The sequence below is a fragment of the Phyllostomus hastatus genome, unplaced genomic scaffold (genome assembly GCF_019186645.2).
Source record: "Phyllostomus hastatus isolate PE091 unplaced genomic scaffold, TTU_PhHast_1.1 phas_contig_17, whole genome shotgun sequence".
In the NCBI taxonomy this organism is placed as follows: domain Eukaryota; kingdom Metazoa; phylum Chordata; class Mammalia; order Chiroptera; family Phyllostomidae; genus Phyllostomus; species Phyllostomus hastatus.
In genome coordinates, this window is record NW_025333664.1 from 2,388,189 (window position 1) to 2,408,536 (window position 20,348).

General features: G+C 66.4%; 2 protein-coding genes across 3 annotated transcripts; one reads left to right on the forward strand and one right to left on the reverse strand.

Moving 5' to 3' along the window:
• The first annotated feature begins 243 nt into the window (after positions 1-243).
• On the forward strand, positions 244-8,720 carry CTSZ (cathepsin Z). Its single transcript, XM_045832772.1, has 6 exons — positions 244-532; positions 853-1,016; positions 5,051-5,230; positions 6,852-7,002; positions 7,345-7,507; positions 8,299-8,720. The coding sequence occupies exons 1-6, from the start codon at positions 378-380 to the stop codon at positions 8,407-8,409; spliced, it is 924 nt and encodes a 307-aa protein (XP_045688728.1). The 5' UTR covers positions 244-377; the 3' UTR covers positions 8,410-8,720.
• NELFCD (negative elongation factor complex member C/D) lies at positions 8,655-19,579 on the reverse strand. Of its 2 annotated transcripts, none has more exons than XM_045832771.1 (15): positions 19,433-19,579; positions 16,039-16,154; positions 15,714-15,823; positions 14,869-14,978; positions 13,701-13,808; positions 13,047-13,199; positions 12,669-12,799; positions 11,937-12,102; positions 11,529-11,663; positions 11,140-11,279; positions 10,419-10,533; positions 9,834-9,929; positions 9,619-9,759; positions 9,149-9,278; positions 8,655-9,054 (listed from the first exon to the last, which is right to left on the reverse strand). In XM_045832771.1, exons 1-15 carry the CDS (start codon positions 19,517-19,519, stop codon positions 9,020-9,022), a joined length of 1,773 nt encoding a protein of 590 aa, XP_045688727.1. In that variant the 5' UTR covers positions 19,520-19,579; the 3' UTR covers positions 8,655-9,019. The 2 variants fall into 2 exon arrangements, with proteins under 2 accessions (XP_045688727.1, XP_045688726.1); XM_045832770.1 differs by having other exon boundaries at positions 16,039-16,157; positions 19,433-19,570.
• Between the last annotated feature and the right edge of the window lie 769 nt (positions 19,580-20,348).

Here is a 20,348-nt window from a genome sequence, read left to right on the forward strand (position 1 = left end):
AGGCCCCCGGAGATCTGACAAGGATGGATGTGCTCAGTGAAGCCCCCGAGCCACATGGCTGGTGGCCTGCGGCCCGGTGCGAGCGGGGGCCTGGCTCCGAGCCCAGCGCGTGACCCCAGCTCAGGCCCCGCCCCGCACCCGGGGTGCGCGAGCCGCTGGCCCGGGGCAGACTCCGCTGGGGCGGCGGGGCGGGGCGGGGCCGGGGTCACCGGGGGCAGAGGAGGGCGCCCCGCCCCCGGGGTGTGTCCGGGCACCGGCGCCAGCACCTTAAGGGCCGGGCGGGGCCGGGGCCAGAGCGCGAGGACCGGCGAGGCGCGGGCAGAGGGTCCGGGCGCGGGATTGGAATCGGGACCCAGAGCAGGACAGGAGCGGAAGCCATGGCGTCGTCCGGGCCCGCGAGGCCGCCGCCGCCGGCGCTGCTGCTGCTGCTGGTGCTGCTGGCGGGTGCGGCGCGGGCTGCCCTGCACTTCCGCCCGGGCCAGAGCTGCTACCGGCCCCTGCGCGGGGACCAGCTGTCCAACCTGGGGCGCAGGTCGGCACCGGCTTGGGGGGCTGGCTCATCCCTGGGGCTTCGCGTGCACCCCTGCCTCCTGGGGACCCTACCACCTCCTTGGGGCGCCCTGCCTCCTTTGACCTTTGAGGGTCAAATCCAGTTTTGGGGATCCCTCTTCCCTTTCACATCCAGGGGAGCCCTGGTATTTGCGGGGCTGCACACGTGTGGGATGGGCTCATGTGGATGGAGCTCCCACTTGCCCTCCCTCTCATGTTGGGGACCGGGCCCCCGGGGACCCCTGTCTGCCCGGGGCCCAGAAGCCCCCCGCACTGACTCTGCTGGTGGGGGCCCCTCCGCAGGACATACCCACGGCCTCACGAGTACCTGTCCCCGTCGGACCTGCCCAAGAGCTGGGACTGGCGCAACGTGAACGGGGTCAACTATGCCAGCGTCACCAGGAACCAGCACATCCCTCAGTACTGCGGCTCCTGCTGGGCCCACGGCAGCACCAGCGCCATGGCGGGTAGGTGGGGGCCGGGGGCGGGGGGGCCTGTGCGGGCTGCCTCCCCGTCAGCACCGGCACCGGGCGGCCACAGCCCGGGGTCCGGGGCCTGTCGTTCCGTGCTGGGACTCAGCCGGGATGGGGGCGTCTGAGCCCTCAGACCCAGGAGAGCTGGCCTGTGCCTGCCGCTGCCCCCGCCTGTGAGGGGCCGAGAGGACGCCGTCTGCCCGGGGCCTGTGGGTGGCGGGCGTCACCAGGACAGGAAGCCAGGGACAAGTGGGCCGCAGGTGCCTTCTCGGTCCCCAAGCCTGTGACCCCAGCCGTTTGGGATGGCGCCAGAAATGCAAAGTCGGGTGGAAAGGAAGCCGCTTTTCAGCCCCAGTTCACACGGGGGGTGACCGCCTGGCCTGGACTTGAGGCGTCAAGGGAGGCTGGTCCCCTGTCCTCATCTGGGCTGTAGCCATCGCCAGGGAGGAGGGCCGGCCACCGAGGTCAGAACCACTGGAGGAGGCTGTGGAGGGACCAGCCTGCAGCTGTACCCGGCCCAGGCCGCCCGCCCGGTGGCTTGTGGGAGGGCCTCCTTGTTCTCAGAGGCAGCCCAGGGTTCCAGGGGCCTGCCCCGCACTGGAAGTCCCTTGGGAGAGGGACTCTCCCGCTGGGAACCTGCCCCAGGGGGCTGGGGACATGGTCCCCTCCCTGCCTTGGGGAACCCACTGGGCGGGCCAGGCGCCAGAGTGGCATCTGGCGGAGTCTGCCCCATCTCTTTTGGGGGACTGGTGAGAAGGCCCCTGGGGCTTCAGTGGACCCCTGGCCCCTCAGGAACGAGGAGGAAGGGGGCAGGGAGGCTGAGGCCCCCCTCAGCCCCCCTGCGTGAAGGCGCAGGAACCCCCCGGGGAGCTGGGGAGGCCAGGAGATTGGCTGGCGGCGGGGGTTTACCACTCCAGCGTGGCCCAGGCGGGCACCTCCAGTGGGCAGCCTCAAGGCAGCGGGTCAGGCCAGGGAGGATGGAACCTCACCCTTCCTCCTGGCCCTCTGGCCCTTGGCAGAGGAAGTGAAAGGGCCTGTGTCAGGGAGGGGGGGGCCTGCCCCCAGGGAAGGGGCCTGGTGAGGCCTTGGAGGAGCCGAGAGGGGGGGCGTCCCGTGCCCAGATTTGCATGTGTGAAGGGCTGGGGGTCTGGGGGTGATCTCGGGCCCTGCCACTTCTCAGCTTCTCAGTCGGGTCAAGCGGCCACAGTTCCAGAGCTGAACTTCTCTCCTGGGCAGAGGGCCGACTTTCTTGCTTTCTCCTCGAACCTCCGACATCCTCCCCTCCACAGCGGGTTCTTCTTCCTCTTTCACTGAGCAAAGGGGACTCCCAGGGGCCCCGGGCCCAGCCGCCGCCCCACGCAGCTGGCCGTAGTGTCCCCCTTCCCTCCGGCCCCTAGCACAAGAGTCCCCCCAGCTGGGACTCAGCCATCCCTGGAAAGCGATGAGCAAGGGTGTGGCCCCAGACCACCTCCAGCCGCCACCCCGCTGCTCCGAGGTGTCTGCGGTCCCGGTTTCCTCTTCTCCATTCCCGAGTCCACTGCGGCCTCGCTCCGCCATCACCCACCTTGCCCAGGTCCGCAGCGAGAGGCTGCCCTGCGGCAGGTCCGGCGGTCAGCCCCGGGCCCCGCCTCCTGGGCTGGGCTTCATCTCCTCCCCTTGCACCGCTCTCCGTGCTCGCCCACCCCCTTCTGCGTGCCCGGGGCTCCCCAGCCCTCCAAGGTCACTCACCAAGGTCAGGCTCCCAGGGCTGGGTCCTTGGCTCCACCCGACCCCCCGCCCGAGCTCCAGCTTCACACCCGGCTGCCCGCTCGCCCTCGGCCACCTGACCCTCCAACCTCAGACGTTCGGACCCGAGGGACCCCCTGCCCCGTGTGCACGACCCCTGGGGGGCGTCACTGGCTTCATCTGAGCCCAAACTGAAGTTCCCGGGAAGCAGGATCTCGAATGCCCCGAGGACAGCTTTACAGCTCTTTCCCGCCCTTGGAATCCGGGAGGGGCCTGCAGAGGATTCCAGGGAGGGCCGACTGCTGTCAGGACCCTGTCACCTGGGGGGTAGCAAGGTCAAGGGCTCTCTCACTCGAGGGGTCTCAAGGAGGCATTGCCAAGGGGCAGGGCTGGCTGAAGGCAAAGAGCAAGACTTACTCAAAACACATTACAACACCCTGGCTGGCGTAGCTCAGTGGATTGAGCGCGGGCTGCGAACCAAAGCGTGCAGGTTCGATTCCCAGTCAGGGCACATGCCTGGGTTGCAGGCCACAGCCCCCAGCAACCACACATGGATGTTTCTCTCTCTCTCTCCCTCCCTTCCCTCTCTAAAAATAAATAAATACAATCTTTAAAAAAAAGTAACAAATTAGATTTTTAAAAAATCTGTATTAAACGTTATATCCCTGGGGCTCGTGAGCCCACCGTGACCTGCCCAGCTGGGAATTTATGATAATCTCACCCCGTGGGGCTATTGTCCACAGAACCCCTTTCTCCCCCGCACCCCCAGCCGCGGCCTTCTCAGTCCTCCCCGGCCGAGCTCCCTCGGTGAGGACGTCACCCTTCCCCTCACTCACTTCCCCAAAGGCTGAAGTCACGCCCCAGTGTCTGTTTCATTCCCCTCATGTGATACCTCGAGAACTCCTCTGCTTCTTTTTATTTTTTAATTTTTATTTAGTGCATTCTCGGAAAGAGGAAAGGAGAGAGAGAGAGACGCTGATTTGTCATTCCACTCACCCACGCATTCATTGGCTGGTTTCTTGCATGTGCCTTGACCAGGGATCGAACCTGCCTCTTGGTGTGTGAGGATGACGCTCTAACCAGCTGAGCCACCCAGCCAGGGCATTCCCTCTGCTTCTCGCCACCCCCAGCCTGAAGCACCCCTCCCCCGACCCTCGGTCCCAGAGCTGCTGGACTGGTCTCCCCGTCGTCACCCAGTCGCAGACAGCCAAACTGGCCAGGCCGGGCCGGGTCGTGTTTCTGTTCTGCTTGAAACCCTCTCAGATTTCACGCAGATAAAAGACTCCCTCCTGCACCTGCCGGAGCTCCCTGTTCTGTGCGGGGGCCCCGGTGGGGGCCAGGGGCTGCAGCACGAGGGTGGGGGGACCTTCTCAGGCCAGGACCCTGCTCCCCGGACCCTCCCTCCTCAGCTACCTTCCCTACACGTAGCCCCCACCCGAGTTCTCTGTCCCCTTTCTCCTGGACTCTGCGCCCTCCATGCCTGCACCCTGACCGTCCTTTGTCCCCACCCCACAGACCACACTGGCCAGAAGCTTTTGTCTGGAGGAGGGCAGGGCTGGGGGGCGGGAGGGGAGGCTGCCCAGACCGGTCTCTGAGCCCAGCTGCTCGATGCAGTGGCTTCCGGGGTGGGGGTGGGGGTGGGTATAGGAAAGTGAAAGGAGGCCCCGAGGGACCACCTGGCCAGTGTGGCTGTGAAATCTCCTCGGGACACGGAAAGCCAACCCAGGGGACTGGGGTAGGATGTCTGCAGGGCCTGGCCCGGGGTGGGGTTCTGTCTGCTCACAGAGAAGGAAGCAGGTCCGTGGGCCCCAGATGGGCACAGTGACCACCTGTAGTGGTCCCTGGCTGCCTGGGGTGGGGTGTGGGCCCGCCGCCAGGTGATGAGAGTGTTCACACTGACCAGATCCTGGCTGGCCGCTCAGAACCCTCCCTCTGCACCCCCAGCCCCATGGCCCGGGCCCCACCAGCAGTGGGCGCAGTTCCCTGGGCGGCAGGGTCCCTGCCAGCCTCCCCGTGGGAGCTGGTGGGACTGCTGGCGCGCTGCCGGGGACCCTGGGCTGCACATGATCGCCGAGGTGCCTGCCCATGTGTGCCCCTCAGCAGGCGCTTGCACCCACAGCTCGCAGCCAGGCTTGGCCCTGCCCGCAGGGTGCTTCGGGGCGGGGAAGGGTGAGCAAGCGAGGCGGTGGCAGGGGAGGGCCGGGGGTGCCCACCCTGCAGAGCCCAGGCCTCCTCCAGGAAGCTCCAGGCCCTGCAGCGCTCGGGCGGGCCGGGCGCTGACTCCCGTGGGTGCCGCCTGGCAGATCGCATCAACATCAAGAGGAAGGGGGCGTGGCCCTCCACCCTGCTGTCCGTGCAGCACGTCCTGGACTGCGCCGAGGCCGGCTCCTGCGAGGGCGGCAACGACATGGAGGTGTGGGCCTACGCGCACAAGCACGGCATCCCCGATGAGACCTGCAACAACTACCAGGCCAAGGACCAGGGTAGGCCGCGCCGCCCGGGCCCGGGTGCGGGGGGGGGCGTGGGCCCTGTGGGTTTGGGGCAGCAGGCCGCTGGAGCCCTGAGTCCCTGTGAAGGCCGCCTGGGCAGGGGTGTCTCCGGCCTTGTGTCCCTGCGGCCAGGGCTGGCCATGGTCTGGGGTTCTGATATGTCGGCTTCTTGGTGGTTTCGTGGGTCTTTGTAAGAGGGGCTCAGGGGGCGGTTCCCCAGGGACCAGTCAGTTTTCTGGGATCTGGGTGCCCAGCTGGAAGGACGGGGCGGGGCGGGAGGGGGCCTGGCTCCCGCCTGCCGGCCCTGGCCGGAGTGCGCTCAGGTGGGTCCGGAGCCCAGGTGCCCTGCATGGGCCGCAGCCCTAGGCTGGCCCGGAATCCCTGTGGTTGGCACATTCCTTTCGGGCTGCTGCCCTTGCAAAGGAAAGGAAAGGAAAGGTCCAAACCCCAAGCCCGTAATTGGCAGTTTCCAGTCACCTGCCTCTTGGCGCAGAGAGCGGGGGTGGGTGGGGCAGTCCCAGGGTTGCGCCAGAGCGGGGGAGGCGGGGGAGGCCAGGCCGGGGGCTTTCCCTCCCCACCCTCCCCTTCCCCCGCACGGGAACGCCGGCCCCTGGGCCCTCTGGAACACACATTGGGCCCAGGCGGCCCCCACACCCTCGGCCCTCGGCCTGCCTCCTGGGCCGCGCTGCCCAGCCTCGAAGAATTCCCCCAGAGTGCGCGTGCGCATCTGGTTGAAGTGGTGAGCGCGGCAGGGGTCAGAGAGCCCACGAGAGGGGCAGAGGGAGGGAGGAGGGGGTGACCACTAGGGCCCAGGAGTCAAGCCGGCCCTGGGGCCTCACCCTGCCCCGCTCAGCCCTGAATTGGTCTCCTCTGGTCTCCTCTGGCCTCCGCGGCAGCTCGAACCCACTGGCGGGCGGGACAGGCCCGTGGAGCTCAGAAGGAATCTGACTGCAATAAACAGGTCTTTGTATCAGCGAATGTGGCCACACGTCCAGCACTTTCCAGTTGTGCAGGGCGTCGGGGACAGTGGGGTCATTTCAACCTTCCAGGGGTCAGCGCCCTGGCGAGGGACCCGGGCCGCACCAGCGGGCCGAGGTTCCGGGGGAGTGCAGGGAATGAGGGTCTGGGGTCTTACAGGGCTGAGGGCTGCATGTTTTTTAAAAAGCCTAATTCTTGGTATCACCTCAAAGCAGAAGTAGTCAGGAAATGCTATTTTTTCCCCAATGATTGGCCTGTTCACTAGCCAGTAATGGACTCGTCTTATTAAGAGCTAATCATTTCATTACACTCTATCATCTTCAGCGATGGAGGACTGGGAAAGGGCCCTTCTGGGCCCTTTTTCTCCCCTCTCTGGGCCTTTAGAAGAAAAACAGCTGCCTTTGAGTGCCTACTATGCGCTAATTAACCGCCTCTCCTCTCCGCCAAGGCCCAGCGAAGGGCTTTTCGCGGCTCCTTTGCAGCTGACAGCGCAGCCGAAGAAACAGCACCTGGCGGAGGGGTGGCGCCTGCTACCGGTGCTGGGGGGCGGGGGCGCGGGGGGGGGGGCGTCTGCGTGCGCGGCTCCGTGCGGGGGCGGGGTCACGCTGACTCAGCACCCCCTGCCCCCCACCCCCAGAGTGCAACAAGTTCAACCAGTGCGGCACATGCACGGAGTTCAAGGAGTGCCAGCCCATCCAGAACTACACCCTCTGGAGGGTGGGCGACCACGGCTCCGTCTCCGGGCGGGAGAAGATGATGGCGGAGATCTACGCCAACGGCCCCATCAGGTGGGCCGCCGGGGCTTGGGGGAGGGCCGCGGCCGTGTCTGCCCCTGCCTGCGCCCCACTTGTCCCCACGCTCGAGACACAGCTGTCCCTGGAGTTTTCTCCCCGGGGGAAGCAGGCCGGACCGGTGGGCCCCTGGGTGGGGGTGCAGGTGGGGGGGGGCGCTGAGAGCAAAGGTCCAGGTGGTGCAAAGGCCCCTGGGCCGCAGCGGGGGCGGGGGGGGGGGTGTGGGCGGGGGCGCAGGGGCAGGGCCCCCATGCAGACCCCCCCCCCCCGCCTGTACCGCGTGGGTGGGATTTCCTCTCCGATCCGCACTGAAAGCGCCGGCTCTCTGCCTGCCCCCAGCTGCGGCATAATGGCCACAGAGCAGATGGTGCGGTACACGGGCGGCATCTATGCCGAGTACCAGGAGCAGAGGTACATCAACCACATCGTTTCCGTGGCGGGCTGGGGTGTCAGCGACGGGACCGAGTACTGGATCGTCCGGAACTCGTGGGGTGAACCGTGGGTAAGGCGATCCCCCGACCCCCTGTCACACGGATGGGTCTGTGGGTCCTGCGGCTAGAAGTGCGGTGGGGCGAGCACCCACGGCACTCGGGGTCAGAGAGCAGAGCTGCGTGGGGTGGGCCGTCCTGTGCCCGCAGGGGGTTAGCAGCAGCGGGGTGCCAGCGGGGGACCGGAACCTTTCCTGGAGGGAAATAGCCCCGGGGGACCCGGCTTGGGAGTTCCAGTGTAGCGACTTCACTCCCGCACAGCCTCCCCGGTCTCCTTCCTGCCAGCTTGGGCGCTGCTCAGGGCCCCCGCGCCTTTCCCCCCCCCGCCCACAAATACTTAGGATTTGGGTCCCAGCCCCGGGGGAGATGAACTGAGTGCCAGAATTTTAATTTCTAAGACATAGTAGGGGTCACTAACAGTTCAAGACATAGATGTTCATGAGTATGAACCGGTGGGGGGTGGGGGTGATTAATGTCGGGTGATGAAATGCCGGGATCTGGTATCCAGTGACTGCGAGTGGAGATACTAACGGGGCAGTTGAGTGGTCCAGCCCGGAGCCGCCGCATTCTGGCCGCAAGGCTGGGCTTCTGGGGTACAGCACGCCCACCCAGAGAAGCGGCTCACAGGGGGTGTCCCGCAAGCAGGGGTCCCGTGAGGAAAGGGGGTCCCGTGCGGGCAAGGCAGGGGCCGCGGGTGGTGGAGCCTGCGCTAGTGCCGGGGCGAGGGGGGCTCTGCGTGCTGGGAGGCGGGAGGGGCGGTACGCTGACCAGCTGACGGAGCCCCCCCCTCGTCCCCCCCTCTCAGGGCGAGCAGGGCTGGATGCGGATCGTGACCAGCACCTACAAGGACGGGAAGGGGGCGCACTACAACCTCGCCATTGAGGACTCCTGCACCTTCGGGGACCCCATCGTCTAAGGCAGGTGTCTGAGACGCGCAGTTCTTCAGGGAGTATCGTGAACCCTGGCCAGAGGACCCTCCCCTTCCGGGGCCTGGGCTGGCGCTGCCGGGACTGGGACGAGCTGGGGGGGGGGCACCGGGCGCCCAGAGAGGGGCCTGGCCAGCGGCGGGTTTCAAGTTGCCCCCCTGCTGAACGAACACGGGACTCGAGGGAGAACGGGCCCGAGCCTCGCCCACACGCAGACCACCACACAGCACCCGGGTGGGGCTGACCCAATGGAAGGGCTTTATTGTTCCTGGAAAATTAAAGCAATTACATAAAACCTCCACCAGTCAGGTTCTCGTGAGAAAACTTGAGTCCAGTTTGCCCGCGGTTCACGGACGTGTCTGGGCCTCCGGGCGCCCAGCCCCTCCGAGCGGGGGCGCCACCCCGCCCTGCATGGGGACAAGCCCTGAGAACGGGCGCCCGGGTGTCCTGCCGCCGTGCCCCTTCTCACAACCGCCGCCGCCGCCGCCACCGCCGCCTCTCCCCACGCCGCACGTCCCGGGGCGGCGCGGCCCCTCCGGACGGGAACGGCTTGCCACCTGGTCTGGGACGTCCCGCTTCAGCTCTGGGGGGCGCTGCGCCTCAGTTCACCAGGATGAAGTTGGACTTGCAGTGCGCTGGGACAGACGGGAGGAAGGCGGCCGCGGTGAGCCACAGGCGGTCACACGGCGGCGTTCGTCAGGGCAGCAGAGGCCCGCGCGCCCACCCTACCTATGAACTCCGCCACGGGGTCGTGTTCACCCTCGGTTTTGATGGTGCCTGCGATGCTGTCGTTCTCCAGGATGGGGAGGAAGAGCTGCACGAAGTCGGAGGTGTACGGGGGGGCTATGACGTCCAGCACCTGCGCGGGCAGCACTGCGGGTCACTGCTCCCGCGCCCGGCACGCCCGCGAGCGGCGTCCGGCCACAGGCGGGTGCAATGCCCGTCGGTCTGGAGAAAGCCGCCGTCCCTCCCCGCCCCCACTCGTCACCCCTGGAGACCACGGCCGTCTCCCCTGTTTGGGCGCCCACCCCGATGCCCCGCAGGCAGGAGGTGCCGGCGAGCTGGCATCTGCGCCCCCACCAGCACGGCGGTCAGAGCGCGCCGTTCTCCGGGCGCGGCACGGACCGCTCGGGCGAGACCAAAACGGGCGCCTCCGGGGTCAACGGCCCGAGACGGGGGACAGGCGGTGGGCCGCCGACCTCGGTCACGAAGTAGCGGATGAGGGAAATGTCGGTGTCCAGCTTCTCCAGACACTTCCGGATGTAGCCGACCACGGGCAGCACGTAGCCCCGGCTCAGCAGGTGCACCATCCTGTCCAGCAGCGTCTTCTTCAGCTCGAGCTGCGAGGGGGGGGCACAGAGAGGGGGTCAGGCGGGCCCCCCGCGCGGCAGCCTGCGGCCCCGGCCCCGCTCACCTGCTCCATGACGTCCAGCTGGGAGTGCTCGGTCTCGAAGAGCTTCACGAGCAGCTGCAGGACCTGGGGGTGCAGCAGCTGGTGGCAGGTGCTGATCTGCGGACAGGCCGGAGGCAGCCTGCTGAGCCCCAGGCCCGGGTCCTGGCTCCTCTGCGGCTCACCGACGGCCACGGCCACCCACCCCCCGCTGCTTCTCCTGACGGCCCCGACAGGGGCGGCCCTCGCGCGCAGCCCAGGGCCGGTGGCTTCTGAGCCGCCCCCGGTCCTCGCAGGGCCACCTGGTTAAACACTGAGACGTCTGCACAGTCAATGAAACGAGTTCCCTAAAAGGAAAACCCTCCTTTGGGCTGCCAGAACCAGCCCAGAGGAGAACACCTATCTCCTGAACGCTCCGACGGACGTGCCAGCAGCTCGGGCGCGGGCACGGCAGGTCCCCGAGTGGCACCGCTTCCCTGTGCCGTGGGCGGGTGCTGCCGGCATGAGGCCCCAGTCAGGTCGGCCCGTCTCCCGTAAAGCCACGGTGCCTACAGGTGGCGGGCGCGGAGCGGGGACCCCCTGCACCTGTGCGCGGCCCTCGGCCCCTACCTCGTCCAGCAGCGCCAGGTGCACCGGCGTGTGGTCCGTCTGCAGCTGGAAGTACCGCGGCTCCGACACGGTCCAGTCCACCCACCTCAGCACGCCCATCGCCACCACCGGGAACCTGCCGGGGACAAGGCACAGCGCCGCCCTTCAGCGACGTTTCCCAGCAACAAACCAAGGTTTAGAAGACGGACGAGCTCCATCCGCCCATCCGTTCTCTCCGACGCGCTCTGAGAGGCGTCTGCTGCAATGCGTCCTCCCCGTGCGGCCACCGGCGGCCTCGGGCCTCTGCTCCTCGTGGCGCAGTGGGACCGCCGCCTGCCAGCAGCCGGGCGCTGGATGGCGCCCGAGCTCCCTGCCGGTCAGCAGGGCCTCTCCTTGTCCCAACAGAGCAGGCCACCAGGGAGGTCCAGGGGCCCAGAGACCACCTCTCTGCAAGCGTCCCTAGTGAGCTCCTCCTGATGCACCTGGCCTAACTGTGGGTCTGACTTTTACTGGAAACATCAACAGACCCATCCCAAGTCCATTTTCACCGTTCCGGCCGGTCTCCCAGCCGCTGGTCCGGTCTGTGGACAGACCCGTCTGCCCGTCCAGCTGCCCCTGCACATGGCTCGCGCTGCTCTCACAGTCCTCGCTCTCTGCCTGCGCCCCCGCGAGGAGAGCCAGTGACACGAGCGAGACCCTCGGGAGCCGTGAGGGACGGACGGGCCGCTCGAGCCCCGCCCACCTGATGCACTGGTAGAGCGTGCTCAGCTCCGCCACCAGCTCCGACGCGCCCTTGTTCTCGTTGCAGCACAGGTTGTGCACCGTCTCCACCGCCTTCGACGTGGACTTCAGCTCGTCCTTGTTGATGCTCACTCGTTTGTTCTGGAAGCACACGCCGGGCCGGTGAGCCCGCGTGCCCAGCCCCTCCCTCTGCAGCCCCTCCCCGCTCGGGAGTCAGGGGTCCGCCTGCCGGGCCCCCTCCCCAGTCACCCCACGGAGACCCCGAAGACCGAGGAGACCAGGCTCTGCAGTCTAGGGAAGGGATCCCCCCCCCCGCTCCGGCCCCACGGGCTCTGAGAGGGTGGCTGGCCCGTGCCCCGGGGTGCCCTGCGCCCTCGAAGGGGACGGCACCTTCTTCCAGGCCTCCACCACGCTGGCCGCGTAGGCCAGGATGTGGATGTACTTGTGCTTGTGGTCCTGGTTGATCCTGGCCCCGGGCTTGAAGAGCGACTGCATGAACAGGTCCAGGAAGGCGGGCACACGGATCTGCAGACACGCGGCTCGTCGGGAAGGGACTCGGGGGAGGGAAGGCGGGCGCACCTGTAGGCACTCGGGGCAGAGGGGGGCGCCGCGCCGTGCCCTGCAGGTGCCGGGTGCCTGCAGGCCCCATGCGGGAGGGAGCGGCCCAGGAGGGGCTCGGGGACATTCCGACGGGGACCCGCACTCACTGACTCGGGACAGTTAAGAGACACACGCCCCCCCCCAGCCGTCCTTCCCGCGGGGCGCCCCACTTTGCCACGGACACAGAAAGTGACTCACGAGCTCCACCGGGGGCGGGTCCATGCTGGTGAACATCTTGAACAGGACCGTGATGTCGGCCGGGTTCAGGGCCCCTTTGGACAGCATCGCCCCCAGGGCCTGGCAGGCCCGCGGGTAGGAGGCGGCCGTGCCCAGCGCCAGCGTGATCTGACTGGCGTCGTGGCCTCTGCGTGAGGGCAACCGCGGGCCGGCTGTCAGGAAGGCGGGGCCCGCCATCCGCACCCCTCTCTCCCTCCCTCCTCTCCTCTCGTCAGCCGCCCTGACTTGCTGGGGTGCCCGGGCCCCCACTGCTGCCTCTCCGGGGCACGCTGGCCGGCCGACCCACCCACGGACACAGCACCGGAGCCCCCTGGGGAAGGGCTCGAATGCCCAGTCCTCCTCTGCGGCCCTTCTAAGGCGAGCCACGCCCTTTAAATACCTTGTTAAGACTCCACTGCAGAAAATAAAGGCAGTAGGAGCCGATTTTGTTCTATATACGGTGCTGACTACAATTTAACAGTCAGACGACTGAATCACTATTTCGAAACCATCGTTAACTGCCATCGATCAATCCCAACATACGGACACAGGCCCGCGGGCCCAGGAAGTCGAGCGACGGCCAAGCACTGCACACACGGTCCAGAAGGCGAGCGCTCGCTGTGCTAAGGGAGGTCTGCCTACATGTCCCAACACGGGGGGCCCGGGGGCCCGGGGGGGCCCAGCGGGACGGGGTGAGCCCGGACACTGCCTCACTTCTCTTGGGCGAAGCGCTGCACCTCCTGGGCGACCCTGCGCACGGCGGAGCCGCCCTGCTCCTCCTGGGCCAGCACGGACATCATGGCCTGCGCGAACAGGTAGGTGTGCTCCCCGTGGCACGCCATCTTCTGCAAAACGGCGGGGGCGGGGGCACGGGTCACGGGCCAGCGAGGGCAGGTGACGGCCGGGGGAGAGGAAGGGGGTCTCGCAGCAGCAGGGACAGTGCAGGGGAGACCCCCTCTGCGCTCCTGCAGGAAGCTGGGCCCCGGGCAGGGCTGCAGGGCCGGCCTTCTCTGAAGGGGAGGGGAGCCTCACATCTGACAACGCATGACCCCCGACCATCTCCTTCCAACCCGAGACGGAGGAAGCACTCACAGCGAACTCTGGAAGGTTCTTTTCGAGGTTCTCTTCGCCCCCGTCCAAGATGGTGGCCAGCGAGGTGCGGAGCACTCGGGAAAACACCTCCAGCTGCTGGCAGGCGGTGGACACGCTGGTGATCTCCCCTTGGTAGCCGGCGTCGGAAATGAGCTGCGACGGGGACACGAGAAGCCGGGCCGAGTGTCAGCAGGGAGTGACCGCGCCCGGCCTGGCCCGGAGAGCTGGCCACGGTCGGGGCCCCTGGGGACACGCGGCGAGCCAGCTCCGGTCTGTCCCAGGCACCGCGCCTGCCCCCCGGCCCCGGCTCCGCCTCTCAGCGGTCTGCAGCCCCACTAACCCCCAGCTCCGTCTCTTCGTGCGGGTGACAAAGGGGACAGGCCAGGCACCCCCAGCACAGCGGGCCCCAACCCCCAGCACAGCGGGCCCCAGACACCTCTTCTGCCAGACCCGGGAAGCACCGGGCGCGTGGATCCGGAACCACGACACCCCTACACGCTCTCCTCTCCACGCGAGACTCACTCACGTGAGCTGGCAGAGGCCCTCGCCAGAAGAGCAGATACGACCCCCGGAGGAGAAAGACCCCCCCACCGACAGCAGCGTAGCCCTCGCGCATCCCCGCCTCTGCCCGCCCTTTGACGCTCGCCCCCCCACCTTGACGGTGAAGTTGAGCATCAGACAGTCCGGGTGGGCTTCGGCCAGCTTGTAGAAGAGGTCCCGCCACGTGGTGTGCGCGATCATCTGCTCCAGCCAGGCCGGCGTCTGCGGCGACAGAGTGACAGAGAGGGAAGGACGGAAGCAGCGCCGACCCGGCGGAGGGCAGGTCCCGCCCGAACGACAACGGGTGCTCCAGCGCGGGGCGGGCCCTGGGAGGCCGGGTGCGGCCCCGCGGTCCCAGAGCTGCTGACGCCCCCGGCAGCCGAGGGGCCGGGTGAGACACCTGCTCGCGGCTCCTGGGAGAACCGACTCCGCGCAGGGCATGCCGGGGCACTCCCCGGTGACTCCCGAGAGGCCCGTGGAAGCGTGCGCACAGTGGGGCCGCATCCCGCGCACCGTGACCTTGTGCTAAACCAGCTGTGCGTGCGCACACAGAGGAAAAGGCACCTTAAATGGCACAGGTGTTCTGTCCCTCACCCCGCGACGGGGCGTGAAGCGGGGCCTCCCCACTCTCCCACAAAGCAGCTGCCAGAGCTGGGGCTGTGCCTCCCCGCAAACACCCTCGCGCCACGGCCGGGCTCCCCTCTGGCCGCCCCGGCCCAACTGAGGGGCCGGCCCCACGGGCAGACCTGCCGCCAGGGGACATGGGCTCCCACGGCGGCAGGCGACCGTGGCTTGTGAAGACTCTGCGGTGACATCGCTGACACTTTCTGACCACTGACTGCACTCTTGCCTGGGACTCCCCCTGCCCACCACCCTCCTCTCCTTCTCGTCTGCGGGGTCTGTCCACACATCACAGCTCCCCGGGGCCCCTCCGGCCGCCACCGTCTCCTCCGCTGGTCCGTCCTCCAGGGTCTCCCGCGTCAACCTGGGCCCAGCCCCCCACTTCTCTGAGGCCGTGGAGACGGCACGCTGCCCGAAGAGGCCATGCCCCAGAGCTCGGGTGAGACGTGGTGAGTCTGCTGTCCCCTCTCGAGCTCGGCGCCCGCGTGCCTCTCCTGCCCAGACCACGTGCCCTCTGACTCGACGCGCCCTCCGCCTCTCGCCCTGGTCCCTCCCCGGCTCGCCCCTCCCCTCCCCGGCAGGCGGCGCCCTGCCGCGCACGCGCAGTCGGCACTAGGCCCCGCGAGAGAGCCGGGGCTGGGAGAAGAACGCGGGCCCTCACCTCTCCTTCTTCAGTGAAAATGGAATCTGCTTTGCGGGGATCGAAGTGTTTGATCAGTAAACTCTTCAGGTGGTTTTCCACCGTCTCCTGCACCTGCACGGGCTCCACGCCTGAAAGACAGCGGCCGCGTCTCAGCGCGCCACCCTGCTTCGGACGCAGCGCGCGGGTCCGAGGTCTGCAGGGCACGCCGTCCCCGCGGGAGTCCGCCCCGGACGGGAGTCCCCGCCCCGGACGGGAGCCCGCGGCAGTCAGCGCCGGCGGCGAAAACCGGAAGGAGCCCGGAGCAGAAGGCGCAGGGACGCCGTGCCCCTGTCCGTGTGGCAGGACACCGTCTTCAAAACCTCGCCAAGGACCAGTGCCCCGAGCAGACGGGGGGTCGGACAGGCGCGCCCTCCACGGGGCGGACGGCGGATGCCAGCCAGAAGAGAAGCGTGCGTGTCCGCTCGCGGCGGCAGCAACGAACGGACTCGTTTCCGGAAAGCACGCACTCGGCGACGTCACCCGCACCCAGCTCCGGGGGCTTACGGCCGGGCTCCGCTCTGCTGCGAGCTGAAGGCCAGAGCCACGCTCAGCCCGACAGTGCCCCCTGGGACACGGCGCACCGAGCACCCGCCCTCCCCGCGCTCGGCCGGAGCCCCGGGGGACGGCCGTCCGTCTGCAGCCCCGCGGCAGCGGGTCAGAGGCGAGGGCGGAGCAGACGAAGACAGGTCAGAAGTGCAGTCCCGACCTACTGAAGTCTTCCAAACAGAGACGCTTTCCAATGTATCAGCAGTACACGGACCCGAAGATCTTTAAAGCTGGGGGGAGGCGACCAGCCAGGGCAGGGCCCCCCACCCCGGAAGCACCTGTCTGGATGAGCCACTCGGCCAGCAGGTTGACGGTCTGGGCCACGGCGGTGTAGTTCTCCGACAGGAGCTGGATGACGTTCTCCGGAGACCCTCCGGCCTGGAAATACCTGGACCGGGTAACGGACACGCTCTTACACCCACCGCTCGGAGCCGGGCACCGGGACAGGGGACGACAGGGAGGTCGGCGGGTCACTGGGATGTCTGCAGGGTCAGGGTGGGGGGGACCCCGGGACACCGCCCACTCCACGTCACACTGCTCTTACTCATACTTGCCCGTCTGCGGGCCCGCCACCCCCGCCCCCGCACCGGGAGCCCCACGCACCTCTTCAGCGTGTTGAAGATGGAGGGCTCCATGATGTAGTCCCGCGTGGAGAAGGTGCGCAGGCACTCCTGCTGGACCTCCGCGTCGTCCTCGCCCTCCGCGTACTCGTCCTCCTGCTGCTGGGGACACCGCAAGCTGGGCCACTGTCCGCCACCCCAGACGTCCTGCGACCTCCCTTCTTAAATCTCCAAGACACTGTCCTCTCAAAAGCGCCCCACCTACATCACCGGCGGCACGCCCGAGAACCTCAGGCGGCGGCTGGACAGTGAGGCGTGGCTAAGAACGTGGGACCTGTGGTCATGCCAAGTGGGCCTGCCCTGCGCTTCCCCGGGGGACCTCGCTCCAAGGTCACACAAGCTAACTCGTTTGTGGGAACCCTCCCGGTGAACAGAGGTCATCGGCTGACTGATCCCCCTGTGGCTGTGTGAAGATCCACGAGCTAATTTTTGGAAGAGCCCGGCACAGTACCTAACATTCAGGAAGAGTTCAGTAGTTGTTAGCTATTGTTTCTTGTTGTTATTAGTAATAGTAGTATTGATAGGGGCTTAAGACTTGGGAACATTTAGCTTAAGGTAAATAGTCATCAATCTAGCAAGTAATGTGTATGTTAAGTTTTTGTTTCAGTAACTGCAGATAAGGCCCATCCTGGCGCCTGAGAATAGGCAGTTGACCTCCTGGGGCACTGGCTGGAGATTACCTTATCTGGAGACATCTGTACCAGGAAGAAGCAAGCGACCACCCTTCCCCCTTGGAGGCAACTGTTGAATTTCAAAGGCTTTCGCTGACACCTTGTTTGCCCTCCCCCAACCCCCTTATAAAAGATCTGGCCGGGAAAGAAAGGGCAAGATGGTTTGTTAGGGTATGAACCCGCCATCTTGTCAGATCGCCGGCCATCTGAATAAAGCGCCTATAAAAGATTCAATCGCTGTCATTGCTCATTGGATTTGGTAGTGACAGGCAGCCCGAACGCCGGTGTCTTTTCCGGTTACAGTATTAGTATTTCACATGTGCCATTTCACGCTCTCCAACCAAGGCCATCCAGTGATTCCGGAAGGCACGCGCCGCCCATCTGCTGTCAGAAAGGAAAGACACTGACCTGCTTCCAACGGGCAGGCCGGGCTGCACCCCAGCCCCGCCCCGCACGGAGCCCTCCGAGGGCCATCACGGGCCCGTGGAGGGGGGACGACAGGGCCGACGGCTCCACGGTCGGTCCTGTGTTGCCGCCTCACTAACAGGCGTGCGGTTCTGAACACTTCCTGTGCCCTGAGCACTGTGCTCGTCACCAGGTGTGGGAAGGGGAGTGGAAGCCAGGGTGTGTCCTCCCCCGGGGGCTCACGAACTGGTCGCAGAGACCAGCCTCCACGCACCGCCTCAGCGGCTGTGGCCCAGGGCTACATCTAGCCAGCCCTCCTCCTGTTTTGGTAAAGAAAGTTTTACTGGAACAACACTCCCTTTCTTTTTCAATCCTCGCCTGAGGATATGCTTATTGATGTGAGAGAGAGAAACCCTGGTTGGCTACACCCTGGACACAGCCTGACTGGGGACCGAACCCACAACCCAGCTATGTGCCCTGACTGGGGATCGAACCTGCAAACTTTCGGTGTGTGAGATGACGCTCCGACCAACTGAGCTACCTGGCCAGGGCAACACCCTCATTTTCTAAACACAGTCTCTGTGGCTGCTTTCCCCCTGCCACAGCAGAGCCTAAAATATCTACCCTCAGGCCCTCGGGGATGTCTGCCTGCCCGTGGGGCCCGAGACCCTCTGAGACGGCACTGGACGGGGGCCTGGACGAGGCTGTGAAGGGGGCTGGGTGCACCTGGAGGCCCCTGCGCATGCGCCCTGGGCTTCTCCCGGACCTCTGCCCTCCTCCTCCGTCTTCTCTCGGGCTATGCCACCTCCCTGCCCATCAATCTCGAACTGAGCCTGGGTCCACCGATGGACGGATGGACACCACCTCACTCCCTCTCTAGACTCAAGTAAATGGCCCATGCTCATTTCCATTCAGACCCCGCCCCCTCCACTGCCGGTACTCCCCACTCGCTGCACCCAAAACCCACCTCGCCTTTCCCCTCTAACCAGGGGCGTCCAACCAGCGGCCTGCGGGCCGCGTGCGGCCCAACACAAAACCGTAAATTTACTTAAAACATCATGAGGTTTTTTGTGATTACGTGTCACAATGTATTTAACGGTGGCCCAAGACCATTCTTCTTCCAGTGTGGCCCAGAGACGCGGAAAGGCTGGACGCCCCTACAAACAGGTCTTTTCCCTGCAGCCCGTATTTCGGCAGAAGATTCCACATCCACCCGCTGTCCCACACCCACGGGCTCTGGCGTCCCATCCACTCCTCCTCCCTCACTGGGCCTTCCCTGCGCCGGTCCATGGGGCCCCTCCCACCGTCCTTCCCTCCTTGTCCACTAAGCCTGGCCCGGCCCCCTCGGGCCTTCCCTGTGGACGCCACCACAGTCCTCGGCATAAGCCACCAACCTGACGTCTCCCTCTTGCTCAGAAGAAACACCTAAGCCCTTGCGTGTCCACGACCTTCCAGGCGCTCACCTGGCCAGCCTCACCTCTCGACACGCCCACAGCCACACTGAGCTGCTGGCATGTCAGATGCTCTCAGCTCCTACCATGCGGGCTCCACGACACCCGCGGACGTGGCCCCCAGCGAACAGGGTGTGGGTCACACAAATGGTCCTACCACAGACTTCCAAAGCCCGGCTCATGCCAAACCCCAGTCCCCTTTCTTGACGCTTGGTCCGTGCTCCAGGCAGTCGCCGTTAGGATGACCATGGAGGCGGCATCTGGTCCACCCCGACCATCACGGGTCGAGGTGGAAGGAGCATCATGACCAAAGCTCTCGGGTCCTGGGTGCAGACCAGCTCCGCCAGGCCTCCCGCAAAGGTGCGGGCTCGCCCGGGGAGCTCAGTCCACCCAGCGAGGCCCGGTCTAGGCGTCCCCGGGCCAACGCTGTCGGACTCGAAGGCGCCCTGGGACACGAGCTGTGGCATTCTGGGCACCGGCTCCCAACACCGCCCCGCCACCGAGTTCGTGTCATCTGGACCACATGGCGGACCGGCGGTTGGATACACTGGCAATAGACACAAGGGGCCTGGGGCCACCGAGCCTAGCTAGCACTGAGCCCGCCCCAGGCAGAGGTCAGCGGGTCGCCTGGCGCGACGGCTGGGTGCCGCCCCTCGTCGCCACGCCCGCACGTCGCAAGTGCAGGAGCGGGGCCCCGACGCCGCGTGCGTGACCCTGGCGGGCAGGGGGCGAGGGGCGGGCCCCGCCGGCCGGGGCTGGCAGCTGGCGGGCTGCGGGGCGCGTTGTGCCTGCACCCCACGGTGACGGCGGGGCCGCCGCGGCGGGGCCGGGGCCACCCGGTGCCTCTTACCTGGCCGCTGTCAGCCTCGTCGCCCCATTCTGCCGCGCTCCCGAAGTAGTCTTCGTCCATGATGGCGCCCGGCGCGGCGCCCGCCATCGCGTCCCGCGAGCAAGCGCGCGAGCACGGCGCATGCGCACGGCCGAGCGGGAGAGCGCACGCGCGGCCCCGCGGCTCGATTTCCCCGCGGCCGCGCGCCTCAGCCCGAGCCGGAGGCTGGGACGCAGCAAGACCCGGAGGAAGGGGCGGGGCTAGGAGGGAGGGGCGGGGCAAAGGGAACTGCCAGCGGCAAGTTGATCCAGGTGCCCCGGGCCCTGTCGCAGTTGGGCGGGGTGCGGGCCGAGGGAACTTCCTGTATTGACCCAGGAGCACAGCCTGGCCAGAAGATTTGAACTAGACTTGCGCTTGCCCCTGGGTTCCCGTTCTTTCCACTTCGCTGCTGAGAGCATCCGTGTCCTCATCAGACAGCTGGCCACCTAGCCAGTCTGACTTACCAGTGTCTAGCGCCCACAAATACGTTTTAATTTTTTTAATCAGAAGAAAAACAACTATTACAACAATGAGTGCGGCCTGGATCATGTTAGTATATGTATAACTGGTATAAAGAACGAGTGGAGTATAACGTATGCCTACCAATGTCCTAAAGGAGCGTAGCAGAGAGGGCCCGCCTGGTGCAGTCGCTGCTGAGAATAACTGAGATGTTGCTTTTTAAGCCTGTAGCACGCTGCGCCCCCTGCCCTGGGGGGAAAAACTGCGTTATGGGGAGGGAGCAGAATGAGGGGAACAACTAAAATAGTGACAAAGGCTGATGCTCTGAGGCAACAGGAGAGAGTGACTTTGGGCAATCAGAGAAGGCGTCTCTGGGGCACGTGACAAAGGGAGTCCAGCAAGTCGTGACCCACAGAGAACATTTTAGGGGAACGCACTG

Bases quoted from the DNA above. Each gene is read 5' to 3' on its own strand.
- CTSZ (XM_045832772.1), top strand. From the start codon at position 378: ATGGCGTCGTCCGGGCCCGCGAGGCCGCCGCCGCCGGCGCTGCTGCTG. The intron at 533-852 runs GTCGGCACCGGC...GCCCCTCCGCAG, and splicing joins CTGTCCAACCTGGGGCGCAG to GACATACCCACGGCCTCACG. The intron at 7,003-7,344 runs GTGGGCCGCCGG...GCCTGCCCCCAG, and splicing joins TACGCCAACGGCCCCATCAG to CTGCGGCATAATGGCCACAG.
- NELFCD (XM_045832770.1), bottom strand. From the start codon at position 19,519: ATGGCGGGCGCCGCGCCGGGCGCCATCATGGACGAAGACTACTTCGGG. The intron at 16,158-19,432 runs GTAAGAGGCACC...CGGTGTCCCCAG, and splicing joins ACGAGGCTGACAGCGGCCAG to CAGCAGGAGGACGAGTACGC. The intron at 9,760-9,833 runs GTGAGCGGGGCC...CCCCCCTCGCAG, and splicing joins AGCTGGACGTCATGGAGCAG to CTCGAGCTGAAGAAGACGCT.